The 16,079-nt window shown below is 49.7% G+C and overlaps 2 protein-coding genes across 17 annotated transcripts in view; one reads left to right on the top strand and one right to left on the bottom strand.

Moving 5' to 3' along the window:
- LOC309871534 (uncharacterized protein) overlaps nt 1-16,079 on the top strand; it is a 218,480-nt gene that overhangs the window by 161,730 nt on the left and 40,671 nt on the right. The window contains exon 8 of the mRNA XM_082744674.1: nt 10,151-10,197. Within this exon, the coding sequence (XP_082600800.1) occupies nt 10,151-10,197 (47 nt within the window). The remainder of the gene's footprint in view (nt 1-10,150; nt 10,198-16,079) is intronic.
- The window catches only part of PTPRT (protein tyrosine phosphatase receptor type T), a 1,049,177-nt gene that overhangs the window by 63,010 nt on the left and 970,088 nt on the right, over nt 1-16,079 (bottom strand). For all 16 annotated transcript variants that reach the window (XM_082744638.1, XM_082744637.1, XM_082744651.1 and 13 more), the window contains one exon: nt 5,066-5,142. In XM_082744638.1, the coding sequence (XP_082600764.1) occupies nt 5,066-5,142 (77 nt within the window). The remainder of the gene's footprint in view (nt 1-5,065; nt 5,143-16,079) is intronic.

A 16,079-nucleotide genomic window follows, 5' to 3' on the forward strand; every position in this document is an offset into this window, starting at 1 on the left:
CGCACAGGGCATTCCCTGGGCCGGCCGCATCTGGCCCCGGTGAGCTGGGCAGCTTGTTCCCTCCCTGCTGCCCGGCCTCTGCTCGGCTGTCAGTCACTTCACAGAGAGCCCCCCTGCCGACCACCCTGTTGGCCCCTTTCACATTTCTCTGGTTTCCTTTTCTTCAGGGCACTTATCACTCAGGGGCAGAATGTTCCTTGGTTATGGACATGCTCATTGTCTGTCTCACCGGCGGAGTGAGCACACCGGCAGGACAAGGCTGTGTCCGGCTTGCCTGTGCCTGTGTCCCCAGCGGCCACAAGTCTGCCTGGGCTGTCAGCCCTGATAAACACATCTCAAATGCGCACATGCACGTGTGCCGTGTGCCCATCCGCATGCTGCATGGGCATCAAAGGCCCTCTCTGGTCTCCAAGACCCCATCGAGTCCCCAAAGAGAAAACGTTCTAACCATGCGATTCCTCAGCAATGGAGATAAAAGGAAACGTACTGCTCGGCTGGGGCTTTACTGGGGATTTGCCAAGAACTGGTGCAGAAAACTTCCTAACCTTAAAAGAACTTTGAGTTCGTTGAAGTCCCACCTACACAGCACACAGATCGACTGCAAACCAGCGCCGGGCCTGCCTCCATCCGTCTGTGAGGAATGGGAAAGAGGCTTGCATCCAAAACGCATTTATCTCACTCTGAACTCCTGCATCTGTTACTTACTGGGGACCCAGATACGATATTTATTTCCAGACTGGTAATTTATAACAGATTCAAGTGGCCCATCCATTCTCGGGCGTGCAAACAAACCCGCCGGCGGGATGGTTCAGACGGGAGCGGAACCATGGCCTCTGAAGGCACAGACAGGGCTGGCCCCATCGAGCTCGTTATCCAAATGGAGTTGTTGTAATGGATCGTCAAGATCCAACTGGGGACAAATGACTCTGGCAGTTAACTCTTCGGAGAGCAAATGTCCAGGAGGATTTCAGTGGGGGAGAGCAGGCCAAAAGAGTGAGGACCTGGGGAGCTATCTAGGGTGTGTCTTTCCAAGAATCCCCAAAAGGACTCTAGGCATTTTAAGGTTGCTGGAGAACATGGTAGGTTCATAATTCATGGGACTCCTCACCCCTCACCCCACCCCATATTGGTAACAGTGTGTGAGGAGGTGCTTGTACTTGGTACATGCTTCCCCGCCATGTTCCCGCCTGTCCCTTCCAGACTCTGCTCTGCGCTGTGGGCTGGATGCTGACCGGTATGGACTACGTCATGGGGTTTTATGACCGCTGGTTTCCAGTTGGGTTCAGCCAATGAGGAGGGAGCAGAAGCAGAAGCTCAGAGGCCATGGGAGGCTGCGGGTGTGTTCTTCTAGATCTGTTCCCGTCAGGCCGCTGAGGTTGGCACTGATTCTCTATCAGAGGTCACCCCTTTTAGCTCAGGGATACTGCACCCCACCCTATTGGTTTCCTTTAACCCTGTTCCTACCTTGTTAAGCCCCCGCCTCCCATTACTCCCTTTGAGTGAGCCTGTTTCCTAAGGGGAGACTGACAGATACATCTGTTATCGTATTCTGCCGGGGCAGCATTATTATCCCTCTTACAGGTATCAGAACAAGTAAATAAGATCATAAGGCTAGTAAGCAGAAAGTTCCGGACTCAACCGGCCCAGCAACGGCTGAATTCATGACTCTGATCACTGAGATCCAGCAGAGGCCAGTGTCACCTATGAAGACAGCATCTAGCAGAGGCTGGCCTGTCTGCACAATCTACCTTTCCAAGAGGGAAAAGGTGGTGGGGTATGCTTAGTGCACAGAGAATTGGATTCTAGCCATGCAACCTTGAGCAACCTCAACCCCTGGTTTCTTATTCTTAAAGGCTTGCAGAATGCACTGTAATGATGCCAGAACCTGGCGGGAATGGGAGGCGTTTTCAGTGTTGACATCACAGAGACTCACCTGCATTTAAAGCAATTTCATTTGTTGCCTCTAACATACCCAAGTGCGTCTTGGCTCTGACTGTAGTCAGATGTTCGCGCAACTTTGTTTATCTAGGGAAGAGTCTTTCTAGAAAAGTCACTTTTGTGGGAGGGTTACCACTCAGATGACAAATGCTATCTACGGCACCCCAGGCTGGCAGACCCCATGTGGGCCTTTGGGGTTGTCACAAGTACTCAGCTGTAGACAAGTTCAAGGGGAAACCAGAAGGAAGTTCTGTTCAGGCTAGTTAATTGCATGCTGAGTCCCCACTATGAGTGGGAATGCAAGGTGCTGTCTGGGCGTGGATGGGGAGAGCAGGAGGAAAGGCCCCGTGCTGGGAACTCATCTGGTCTGGTTCCTAGTTTTGTTCTGCTGCTGACCAGGCCCATGGCCTTACTAAAGCTCTGTAACCTCTTTAAACTTTTTTTTGTTTTTGTTTCTGGAGAGGGAGAGAGAGACAGAGGGATGGGGGAAAGCGACAGAGGGAGAAGGAGAAAGAGAAGCCCAAGCGGGCTCCACACTCAGCACAGAGGCTGACATGGGGCTCATCTCATGACTCTGAGATCATGGCCTGAGCTGAAATCAAAAAGTCAGATGCTTAACTGACTGAGTCACCTAGACTCCCCAAACTTTGCAACATCTTCAACCTCAGCTTCCCTTTCTGAAAAAATGGGGATGATTACCAAACTTGGGGGGCTGCTGAGTGGTCTCCATAACTCATCTCCTTTGAAACCACCCATCACAGGGTCCAAACATGACTCATTTAGAGCCACTGGCTGTTGTCATCGCTCTGCTACTATTTAAACCAGCAGAATACGTTGGAGAAGTGACCCTTGATCAGATGCCTGCATCCTTCTCCGGCACATCCTAGCATATGAGATCCTCGATAAGTTACATAATTAATCAAAAGCCTCAGCTAACTCACCTGGGAATGGGTAGTAATGGCACTTGCTTTGTGAGGTTGTAGTCCTAGTTAAAGTAATGTTGAAACACAAGAGGTGATCTTAGGTTACTGTCAATCCTCCTTCATTGAACTCTTACTCATTGGCTAAGGCAGCACTGTGTCACCTCCTCCAGGAAGGCTCCCTTGACTACCCACCCCCACCCCAACCAAAGCTTTGGTTTTCCTTAATGTTTTCACAGGCCCTGCTCTATGAGGGTCTCTTTTCTTACCCAACTCCCTTACCAGACTGAGTCCCTTTTCAGATTTGGATTTCCAGCACACAGTGGAGGACCTGCTCAGTGTTTGAGAAATGAATCCTAGATGCATAAAGGAGAGGCTGCAGCTATGATGGGCAGATACTCAGACTGCTTTGTCCAGGCTCGAGACGGGCTGCTCTGAACTGGCCATCTCCCTGTGAACTTTCCTGGGAGGGCCACGGGAACAGAGTCCGTGCTGACCTTGACTTCCACTGAAACTCCAGCCCCAGGTCCTGACCACAGTTAGGCTCTCTGTAAAGCCAGGGTCTCGGTGGGGACTTGAAACCACTCTGGGTGTTTCAGACGCAGGGAATTCCGATGGGGCGCTGGTGACATTGGTGATAGAGGAGCTGAGATGCTAACCAGGCAACAGAGGGGCAACACAGAGACTGGCACCAGCAGGAGACCGTGACGGCCCCTGGAACTAGTGGATGACGGGAGACAGAGAAGCTGCCAGACCCCAGAGCTGGGTTTGCCTGGCAGAGGCAGGAATTCTGGTGGAAGCTGGTGCCTGGTGGAGGCTCCCTTCACCTTCCAATCTCCCATCAGCGCCTTCTCTGTAGGGGTCAGCTTGCTCTCCTTCCTGCCATGCACGCGCACACACACACACACACTCACACACTGACACAGGCACACCATGGCACACATACTTAGATAAGCAATGCAAAGCATTGGAAGGACAAGAAATAGATCTGAGAGCAAACAGACAAATCACTAACACCAGGCTCAATAAATATTTGTCGAATCAATGAATCATCTGGATTGGCCTAGATTAGGGGGAATTCAAATGCACACCTCTCCACTTCATAGCCTGTCTCTAGAAACACGTGGGCATCAGAGGGACCAAGAGGAGCTCCGACATTCGTCAAGGCCTTTGGGTTCCAAGCTGAGGTCCTGAGAAGCTTGGCTTGCACCGGCTATGAGAGGACCTCCATCTACCCCCGGCGGCCATGCTCCCCTTTTGCAAACTCTCGCTTCCATGGTGAAGCAATGCCCTTCCCTAACTGGGTGTCTGAATCCCAGACGCTCTTCCCTCGGATCTATACTATCCTTGGCAATAGATAAATCATCCCAAAGCTCAGCTCTGCACTGGTCACCTCCCACGATCAAAACTTCCAACAGCTTTCTCTTGCCTACAGAATCAAGCCCGGCTTTCTAAGTTTGATGGAAAACCACCGATGACCTAGCTCCAACCTTCCACTATCCCCATGACATAGTCTCAGCTCTGCTCACCCTGAGCCACTAACAGACGCTCTGGCTCCAGCTGCTACATTTTCGCTTATGCTGTTCTAACTAGAGGCCCCATCTTTGCCCTCTTTATACTTTAAATTCATCCTGTGCTTGAAGCTTTGGTTCATATCTCATTTTGCATTCCTGATGGAAAAAGTGATTTTTCCCCCCACCTCTGAATCCCTGCAGCATTTTATCTGAACAAGTGACACTTACCACTTTCCAGTCTACCCTGGAATTATTGATGTGCATAGCTTATCTTCCTGCTCAGGTTTTAAAGGGTAGAGACCATGGTGCTCTAAGTTTTATGGTTCTAAGCATCTGGCACACAGCAGGCACTTTTAAATTTGTGTTGCATAAATGGCTATGCCTTCGAATGAATGAATGGATGGACAAACAGACACACGTACAAATGAATTAATGGGTGAAGGAACAAGACAGACAGCTGTCCTGAGGCCCCACGGAGCGGGCTACTCCAGCCGGCTCCAAAGAGGATACAGCTTCAGACGGATAATCAATGCGGGTTATGCTAATTACATAAATCAGGGAGGGGCCGGACCCCTCCGGACACGTTCTAGGAGGGCCACCTTGTTGAGGGAGAGGCTGGGGGACAGCCATGGGTCTCAAGCCTTCTACAACCAACCCCAGAGTCCCACCGCCCAGCCCTGGGGAGACTCTCACATCAATGTAGTTGGCGTTGATGTAGTCGGAATGCGGATCTCCATCCAGCACCAGCAGCCTCACCCGGGAATGGTCATCTGCAGAGAGATAGCAAAAAACAAGGAGGCGGGCGGTGAGGGGCTGCAGCGAGGGCCAGCACTGCCCACCTGCAAGGCTCCCGTGCGTCAGTAGTATGGGCATCGGGCTGCTTCCCATACCTTCTCTCGTTTGACCCCTGGTCCCACCCTGCTATCATTCCCATTTACAGATAAGGCCGTTGAGGCTCAGGGAGGTCGCTGTGCCTTAGAAAGCACTGTGGATGCTCCTTCCCTTTTTTCCACCTGCCCTTCTAGTACTCATCATGAACCATCTGGGTGAGTCGCCTGCTTCTTTAAGTCTTCGTGATTTTGTCATTAAAAGGGCAGCAGAAATACCTTCTTCACACGACAGCGTGAGAGAGATCAGAACACTTAGGAGGCGAGAAGCGTCAGATCCGAACTAACATGTTTTCATTATTGCTGAAAAAATGGCAAATTAGCCTATTTTCTTCATGTGCGCAAATGCTTTCCCTTTGTCTCTTGGAGAATTGTTGCAAATAGATTGTTGGCCACATATTGTTATCAATACAATCATTCAAGGGAAGCAGGCTCCGTCATTATAAAAGGGGTCATCAATAACTGAAAACATGTTATGGAGAATGCCATTTCAGACACAATCCAGGCATAAACAAGATTTGCAGGGTTTAGTCAATGGCACGTTTACTCCAAATAACATCAAATAAGCACCATTAAGAAAAAAAGCCCTCGTGCAGAAGAATCAGGCTAATTCTTTACAACTAATTAAGGCACGTGGTGACATGCCAAGGATGCACATGAACGGAAAAACCTGGCTGCGTCTGGAGGGAGGAGGGGCTCAGCTGGCTGTCTGGGTCCCTGTCACCCATCGCTACATGTCCCTGCTTCTGCTGTCCAATCTAGGACAGGGCTAGGGTTCCCAAAAGTGGGCTGGAGCGCTCAGAGCATCTGCGAGTGTCCCTGGGATCAGGAGGCTGGGCCAGCATACCCTGCTATGACATATGCAGCCCTCTGCAGTTTAAGGGGCACATCTATTACTACGAACAGGGAGCCCCCGAGAACAGGGCCATTAGCGCTTTGTTCCCTGTTTCATCCTCTGGGCCTCCACTTGCAGCAGGTGCTCTACAAATCCTTAGTGAGCATACGAATGGATCACTTCTTTGGACTCTCGCAGTGAGCCTGGGAGACAAGCAGCATAGTCCTGTTACAAATGAGGACACTGAGGCTCCCAAGGACTGACTGGCTACATGGCCCGTGCGTCGTGGAACTAATTCTGAGCTCAGAAACTCCTGCTTCCAAAGAGGGGTCTAAGCGGGATGTTGGAGATGGCTTAAAGTGTACGTGGCGGGGGTGATTAATGCCAGAGAATTGGTTAGCCAGTGATGGAAGAGCTGAGAAGCCAGAGAGAGGCTGTGTAACTCAGAGATCAGTGCTAGCAAGGAGATGTTACCCACCCCCCTCAGGAACGGTGGGGCAGATGTTGGGGCAAGGCTATCAGAGGTGGAGCTGGGCCCACTCTGTGGTGGGAGCTGGAGACGTACCTGGCTTCTTCCTTTCGCTGACTTACAATCTCCCACCAGGGCATGTCCTTGGCCAAAGTCAGCCAAATACCAGCTGGCAAGAGACTACAAAATGCAACCCACAGGGGTCAATTGAAGAGGGGAAGGCAAGGAATGGAACCGAGGACAGATAAACAGGCCCAAGACTGGGCAAGACACTAGTTCACAAAAATTAGTCCTTGACCGTGTGCCAGGCACTATGATAGACACAGAGATACGCTGGATTGCCACTTTTATTACTCCTCATGGGTGAGAGTTGCAGGTGGGAGGTCTAACTCATCTCTTTGGGGGTGGTGGGGGAGTGGGGGGTGAAGCTGGGAGTCCGAAGTTCACCTTTATGGAGTTCATGGCCAGTATCAGTAGACACTCAATCATTTATTGAGTAGACACTCAATCATTTATTCCTCAACATAGCTCTGCGGATTACTACAGTATATAATGATACCATGATGATATAGTATGTTCCTTCTTCCCATTTCACAGATGAAGGAATAGGGGCTTGGGGAGGTTAAGCACGTTCCCAACGTTATGCAGCCTGCTCATGGCGGAGCTGGGATTCTATCTCAGGTCTATCCGAACCTGAACGCCGACTCTATCCACACATGGTGCTCTCCCTGGACTTCTAGCATCTGGCAGGCACTGCTCCTGGAGTCTGTGCAAATGATTGGTCCCAGATCCTGCAGTACTCTAGCTCCCCCAGGAGTAGGACTTCCTGGGGGACCCCTCCTACCCCACTCCAGGAGCAAGGAGTCAGGCAAGGCCCAGCACCTGACTCTGAGCTGACACTGTTGAGCCCCATCACCAGTGGTTACAAAAATGATAATCCTTCAGAAAGTGAAAATACACATTGTGTTTTCACTCATTGGTCTCACTAATGACTTATTGATTCAAAAATCTCCTTTATTTATTGAGTTATGACTGCCCCTGGAAACGGCACTGGAAACAGAGATTCTGGCTTAAAATGTAGAGAGGCAATTTAACATAAAATGAAAGTTAAAATCTGAAAGCAAAAAGGATTTAAAAAACCAACAAGAAACAAACTTATTTAAGTTAAATATTCTTAAAGACGAAAGGGGCCTCTACCCACCAGATGATGGTGTTTGTCAGTATCATGTCTTCTTCCATTCATAAAGAACCTACTATGTGCAGGCTGGTTGAATGGCCTAAGGAAGTACTGTCAAAATGATACTCATGCTTAAGGAATCTCGTGTGGGAGACAGACTATACACAGAAGTAGAACTTCAAGGTCTAGGAAGTGGAGAAAGGAGGGCTTTGTGAAGAGTATGGGAATGAGGAATTAAAAGTGGGCTAAGACTTAACCAGTAGACAGTGAGGAAGGGTCCTTCCATCAGAGGGAACAAAGAAAGTGAAGACAGTGCTCTTGAAAAAGCAAGCACACTGGAGAAGCTGAAAACCATTTCCTGGGACGCCTGGGTGGCTCAGTTGGTTCAGCAGCTGCCTTCGGCTCAGGTCATGATCCCAGCTCCTGGGATCGAGTCCCACATCGGGCTCCTTGCTCCGCAGGGAGCCTGCTTCTCCCTCTGACTCTGCCTTCCACTCTGTCTGCCTATGCTCGCTCTTGCTCACTCTCTCTCTCTGACAAATAAATAAATAAAATATTAAAAAAAAAAAAAAGAAAACCATTTCCTGCCTTGTGGACACAGCAGTGTGAGGGGATTATAGCAACAGAAGGAGAGAGAAAGAAGGTAGGCAGGGGTTGGGTTACAAGAGGCACTCAACCCTGTTTTAAGGCACTTAGATGCAAATATCCATTCTGGGCTCTGCAAGGCATCCATACACAGGATACCTCTACTTTTCCAAGACTGTGAAAGGCTATTTTATTATGCAATGACCAAGGTTCACTCCCAGAGGGCTAACCAGTAGCCAGTGGGATACATCCATCATGTGGGGTATGAAGCTGAGGGTCAGGATCTGGGTTCAAATCTTAGCCTTATCACTTAGTAAGTCAACTGATCGACCTTAGTTTGGGTTGCTTATCAAAGAGGAGCCAATACTATATAGCTTACAGAGGGTTGGGGGGATTAAATGAGAAAATACAGGCACGAAAAGTGCCAGGGTATTAACAGAATGAAAAGACAAGCCACAGACTGGGAGAAAATCTTTGCAGAATATCAGCTAAAGGACTTGTATCCACAATATACAAAGAACACTTAAATTCAACAAGAAAACAACCCCATTTTAAAAAACGGGTGAAAGATCTGAATAAACACCTTGGCAAAAAAGATACACAGATGGCAAATAAGTATGTAAAAAATATTCGACATCATATGTCATTAGGGAATTCAAATTAAAACAACAACGATACATCTCTGTAACACCTACTAGAATGGCCCAAGTCCAGAACAGTGACCACACCAAATGCTGGCAAGAATATGGAGCAACAGGAACTCTCGGTTCATTGCTGGTAGGAATGTGAAATGATACAGCCACTTTGGGAGACAGTTTGGCAGTTTCTTTTTAAACTAAACATACTCTTATCATATGATTCCAGCAATTGCTGTCTTTGGTATTTACCCAAATGAGTTGGAAACTTATGTCCACACAAAAACTTGCACACAAATGTTTATAGCAGTTTCACTCACAACTGCCAAAACTTAGGGGGGGGGGAACCAAGATGTCCTTCAGTACATGAATGGATAGACAAATGTATACCCAGACAGTGGAATAGCATTCAGTGATATTTAGAGATGAATGATCAAGCCATGAAAAGACAGGGAGGAAACATACAAGCGAGTCTGTGTGACTCCCGCTCTGTGACACTCTACTATGGACATGGTAAATAAGCAGTGGCTGCCAGGGGCTTGGCGACAGGATAAGCAGGAGGGACGCGGGGACGTTTTAGGGTCCTGAAATGATCCTGTGTGATACTATCATGGAGGATACATGTCACTGTACATTTTTTTAAAATCCCACCGAACTGCACAACACAAAGAGTAGACTCTAAACCATGGACTTTAATGAATAATAATGGATCGAGATTGGTTCATTAATTGTAACAAATGCATCACACGGATTCAGGTATTCATAACAGGGGGATTTGAATGTGGGAGGGAGGCAGGCAGCCCATGGGGACTCTCTCTGTACGTTCTGCTCATTTCTTCTGAAACCTAAGATTGCTCTTAAAAAAAAAAAAAGGTACTAGGACAGTACCTGGTATGCAGCAGGTGCTTACTAAATGGTGGTTCTGGGCTGGACATGAGGCTCAGGGCTGAGATGCTTAGGAATGGGTGTTCCCCACTTGTCCTTCCGTACCAGCTGTAAATCTACCTTCTGCAGAGGCAAGGAGGTGTGTATGGTGAGTATTCTTGAAAGCACAGAATTCAGCCCTGTGAGGAGTAGTGGTGTCCTCATGGTTTATTTATTCCTTCTGGGAGATGCTAATATTATTCTGTGTCCCCTTCTTCTTCTAACTTTATATAATTAGAAGGATAAAAAATTGTGTTTATCCACAGGCACATGGAGAAAGATGGGGCAGCGGGCAACGTGAAGTTTATACAAGGTAATTTACAAGCAGCCCAGAACGTTCATTATGCTCTATCTACATTTTGCGAGCCTGAAAAACAGCTAATTTGGTACTCCGCGTTTGATATTCCAGACGAGATGCTGAGAAGAGTCACACAGAGGAGATGCAAACTCGTCCATGGTGAGGGGAGAGGAGGCTGGCCCCACCTGGCTCTCAGCTGAGGTGGGAGGTGGGCAAGAACCGGCTTGTGGGGAAGAGGAAGCCGGTGGCAGGGGAGGGGAGACATAGCTGCAAAGATATGAGGATCCAAAGAGCTCTGCCGAACATAACTCCAGGGGAACAGAAACACCGTCCCTCTGGAATCAATCTGTTCCTTGTCATTTTAGGACAAAGACCAGTGGTATGTTGCTAAATGTTTAGCAAACAGCTCTCTGGAGGGAAAAAAGGCCCTGATCGGTACAGTCTGCTGGTTTCTGTGGTATAAATACTCCCACCATGACTAATTTCAAGCTACCAACATGGCATCAACTAGCTTACAAAATTCCTGAAAATTTAACAATCTGTTCTTGCAAGCTGGTATGAATCAGTTCAGGACACTACTAACAGGGAACAAAGCCCACAACGCTTTGCATGATCTGATGGTCTGGGATCCAATTCCCAGTCTAGCCTCATGCTCCCCTCCCCAAATACTATGCTGATAACTATGCTCTTCTTTCAGTTGCTCAAATGCACAATGTCTGCTCTGACCACAGGGCCTTTGCACATGTATAGGAACACCCCAACCCACCTCCACAAAGTCTGGCAACATCTCATTCTTCAGGTCTTTGCTCAATGTTCCTTACTCAGGAAGTCTCCTATGATCTCTCCACCCCAGACTCCGAGAGCTCCCTGGACTTTTCCTCAGAACTCTTAGAACAGCTGTATTTCTGTGACTATGTGATTAACCTGTGGCTCCCCTTCACATCCTATTTAAGGAAGGGCATCCTATTTACTGGACTCCTCTAGGTGTTTGGCAGATGGCAGCAGGTACTCAATAATTATTTAATAGATGAATTCATATTTGTGTCTGAGAGACTGAGAACCAGAAAGAGGTAAGGCCCCTTGCTTAATAGCCATACCAGTAGGTAACATAGCCTGGGACCCAAGGCTCTTTCCTCTACACAGAACTGGCAAGGTGTGCCTGGATCCTGTGCTCAAATACCCCCTTTCCCCATAGCTGATCTGTTACCCCCCTGATCTGTTACCCCCTTCTGTCCTGTCCCCAGATTGACAGCCAGTTCTGCCTCTGCAGAGGAATCAGGCAGACTCAGGAGGCAGGTGGGAGGTCTGTCATACACTAACCACATCACCTGGGGCGAGCTCCTTACCTTCCCTGAGTCTCCATTTATCCAACTATAGCATCAAAATCCTATCTACCTTTGCCGATGTACTGCAAGGATTTAAAAAGGTGAGATAGGAAGGCACCCGGTGCGTTGTAAGAAATCAAACTCAAGTATGTAAATCCAGTGTAATTATTATTCTAGATCAGTGGTTCTCAAAATGTAGTCCCTTGACCAATAGCATCAGCAATGCCTGGGGGCTTGTCAGAAATGCAAATTCTTGGGGCACCTGGGTGGCTCAGTGGGTTAAAGCCTCTGCCTTCAGCTCAGGTCATGATCCCGGGGTCCTGGAATCGAGCCCTGCATCGGGCTCTCTGCTCAGCAGGGAGCCTGCTTCCTCCTCTCTCTCTGCCTGCTTCTCTGCCTACTTGTGATCTCTCTCTGTCAAATAAATAAATAAAATCTTAAAAAAAAAAAAAAAAGAAATGCAAATTCTTGAGTCCCAGCCCAGACCTGGTGAATCAGAAACTCTGGTGTAGGGCCCAGAAATATGTATTTTAACAAGCCCTCTAGGAGATGCTGATGCACACTCTGGTTTAAGCGTGTAGGTCAATGTTCAATTATGCAGTGAGGTGCCCTTGTTCTTCTCTTCAGTTTGTCTTGGGAAAGACCAAAAGATCCTTCTGGAATTGGGCCCTGGGACTAGACACCCGCCTTGTGTTACGTGGTGAACCAGAGGAATGTATCTGTGTGGCATGAATACGATATTCCAGGTACTATTTTAAGGAGGTTAACGGATGTTTTGATATTTGATTGACGTGGTGGTGGTGGTGGTGGTAGTGGGGTGTGTGTGTGTGTGAGTGTGTTCACTCCATTTTATGGATGAGAAACTCAAATCTCCAAGAAGTTTAACAACTCAGGAAAAGGTGTAAGATCGAGAACTTTCTCATGGACTGGTGGGATCCCTACTCCTCCTGAAACCCCAAGACCTGCCGCCCCCACCCCCCTTCTGTGCCAGTTCTGACTCCAACACTGCCCATCCCACTGTGTTCCCCACCCCACCATTCTAACTCTCCAAACAAACCACAGCCTCTCTTCCCCTCCTCCCCCAACAAAGGTAGCCCTACAAATGGGTCTTCTCGAGTGGAAACCACTTAAGAAAAGAATCACTTGAGAGAGGTGGGGCTGGGGAGAGACTCTCACTTGGATGTATGATGTGCTTTCTTCCTGTCTTCTGGGCACTCAGGAGGGTAAAGGAAAGGTGCAATTTTTCAGAGAAAAGAGATTTGGCTCATTACAATGAACTGTGGAGCTGAAATATCATTTCCTGGAAGGATTGGAAATGTTAATGCCATCATCTTGCACGAGTGGATAGGGAGGAGGCAGACAATTCCACTGAGACTGCCTGGTACCTCATTGAAGGTAAAGGTCAGCACCTTCAGTCTTGATTGAATTGCCAGTATCTAGAGAGAGGGTGGCTGGGGTAGAAGAGGAAAACAGCCTGGCAGTCTCTGCACCTCCTAGCTCTGCCCATTCTGTGCCGGCTGAGGCTGGGTGGCTCTTTGGAGGGGGGCAGAGAAGTTAGGCAGAGAGGAGAAGAGCACTGGGAGAAGTGAGAGACACAAGGACCACCCGATCCATTGACTGCTTCATCCTAAGCAGGCTGTCCTGCCCACACTCCATTAAAGGAACTTTCTGGAAGGAAGGACGGTTTCTCATCTAGGTTCTTTTGGAAGCAGAATCTGAGACCAGGATTTGAGTACAAGTAGTCAGCATGGGAGGTGATTCCCCAGAAGTGGGAAGGGGAATGGGAAGAAGATGGACAGAGGAAGGAATCTGGTAAGGGGTGTGTCGTCAAGCAAGCTCCCATGGCAGATCACTATGGCTTCATCCTGCTGAGAGCTCCAGTGGGTTTTTCTGGCTCAGGGGAGAGGAGGAAGAATGCTCACACATCCACTCTCTCAGTCAACGGCTGAAGGCTGCTCCTGGGGACGGTTCATCTCTTGGTACTTCTTGCTTGTCCTGTAGGCAGGCAGAGAGGGCTCCAGTGGCCAGAGCAAGTCTTCTGATGAACCAGGGCACTGACGACTTCTGTACCAGGGCCCATCTGCAGGGTCCCCACCCCGCCCTCAGAGACCCCAAAGGAGAAGGCAGACTGAGAGCCAGACACACTGAACAACGCACCCGCTCTGCCATTCCAGGTCTGTCTTCCCAGAATCAGCAGAGAAACCACTGTGAGAAAAGCCTCTAGGTTTGTTGTAAACCTGAGTTCCTCTCTCGAAGTGAGAAGGGCCTCTCTGAAAAGTTCATCCCAGTCGACCATTTGTTCTGAGGTCGGAGCCCTAAGCACGTTCTCCCCTGAGAGCACGATGTGTCTTGATGCAGAAGGATTCCTTGTCAGGGTCACATGGTATCCTGGCAGCACAAGCCAGGAGTGCTGGGCGGGGCCATCCTACAGACCCACGGTGTGACCTGGGCTGGGGACTCCACATCTCTGGCCCATCACTCCTTGCCTGTGAGCTCAAAGAGGCTGGACTCAGTCTCAGCTGGGTTTAAAAGTCGCTACGCTGGATTTGGATTCAGCAGTCATTCATCTTAATGTGCCCTCTGTGCCCTGAGAGAGGAGAAACCGAGGGTCAGAGAGAGGAAGTGACCTTGCCAAAGGTCATGCGTCTGGTCCCGGGCGGAACTGAGACTAGAACCCGGCTCTGCCTGAGCCCATGTCCAGTATTCTGGTATACCTTGGCCCAGTGAACGAGGTCTGCAGGTTCCCCCGTCCTCCGGCTTTGGGTTGGGTTTGGCCAATGCAAACCACCTGCACGAGCTGGAGCAAGAGAAAACGTGACGAACGTGCTTACTCCCTCGGCTCTGTTTGCTGGGGTCACCGTGAGTTCGCTGCAGTGCCTATGAAGGCCACGCTTCCAGTTAGGTCGTCTATCTTTCTGGGGGGTCCTGGTAGCTTCTCCTCTGAACACTTAGCCTCAGGGGCTGCACTATTCCTTGTCCTCTCCCCCCACCTACCTAGCTCACCCCTTTATACAAAAACCACTTGATTTCAATTTTCTTCCCGCCTGCCCCCTGGAGGGTCCCATCTGTTTCCTGCCCCCCCCCCGCCCCGACAGAGCTGATGAAATCTGCACCCTCTGCAGTCACTTCCTCCCCTCCCTGCAACTTCTAACCGCCAGCCCAGGACACCCCCTCCAGAAGCACAGACACATGGGAACGCTGGGGGCGGGAGTGTGGGGGGGTGGTCTTGAAATTTCCTCTTGTCCACAGACTCTGTCCCAGAGCCACTTGAAAGCAAAGAACTCTTTGTTCTGGATCTCCGTGCACTTCCTTCCCTTTCATTGCCTTGTCATCCCACCGCTGGAAACCCCATGGTCTCCGCTACCCAATTCTAAACAGCCTCCTTTGGAAGAAAGGGCTGATTTAACCAAGGTGTCTCTTTCATTGTTTCATTTGCAGGCAGCGCTCTCCCTCCTCCTCTTCCCCTTTAATCTTCTCTGTCCTCCTGGCCTGGGTCTTTGTCCTCCACTCCAGCCTCCCAGAGCTCTGGGTTCCTTAAGATGCTAATCACACCCGGTTTTCTTCTTGTGCCAAGAATATTTCTATTTATCAAGCCGCGGCAGACTTTGCCTTTGGGAGGGACACATACAAGGACAGGAACACTTTCCATTCCTCGGGGCTGTCTCTGTTTCCCCTTTCCTGTTTCAATTCCACGACTCTTTCTTTGCTCGGTTCCTCTGCACATCTTCCAGGGTTTTTGGATGCACAGGTTGCCTGATCCTGTCTCTTTTTGTAGGGAGTGCAGACCGACTCGGGCTGCGGTGTCCTGGAGAATTACTGATCCGTCTGTGAGAAGGATTGTTCGGGCCCGTTGAGGTGGTATCGTTAGGTGTTTGAATTCCCTCTGCCATCTCTGGGTTTCCCTAGAAGGAGATGCGGGAGGAGGACCCCAGTGCATGTGGTTTATGCGGGAGCAAGGGGCACCGGCAGGAAGCGGAGGCGGGGAGGCAGCCCAGAGAAGGCAGCCCCCAAGAGGGGGTGTTTCAAGCCTGTTCCTGTGGTGGACAACGGCAGCCCAGGCCCTGTGGGAATTCTGGAAAAGGTAGAGAACACACCTTCAGTGGGATGTGGGAAGGAGCTGGGCTATTTTATTTCACCAGCCAGAGAGAGACGGTCTTTTCCACAGAGTGTCTTGCCCCAGTTTCGAAGCAGGTCTTCGGGTGAAGAGAAGCAGTCAGGGCAGCCTGAGGGGGAAGAAGCAAGTGAGGCGCCCAGGGCACAGCCCTCAGTGAGGCGTTTGCTCTCGGGGTCGCTCCCCCGAGCATGGCGTCTTCTTGAACGTTGCATGCCGGTTGCCTCGCTCGCTCATCCTAGTCCCGGTTGAGGATGCCAGACAGTCTGCTGGTGTTCCTCTACACCAGGGGGGGCGGCCATGGGGTGTGGGTGGGACGAGAGCCGACAGTGTCTTCGGCACCCCCAGGGATGGAGTTCAATCCCCTTCATTGTTTCTCCTTGCTGCTTGGAATCCCGCCTTCTGAGCTGCAGCTTTTGCAGGGGCCAGGATGGTTCTCTTCCTGCCCCTTCCTGTGTCCC

The sequence above is a fragment of the Mustela nivalis genome (assembly GCF_964662115.1).
Source record: "Mustela nivalis genome assembly, chromosome: 8".
Taxonomy (NCBI): domain Eukaryota; kingdom Metazoa; phylum Chordata; class Mammalia; order Carnivora; family Mustelidae; genus Mustela; species Mustela nivalis.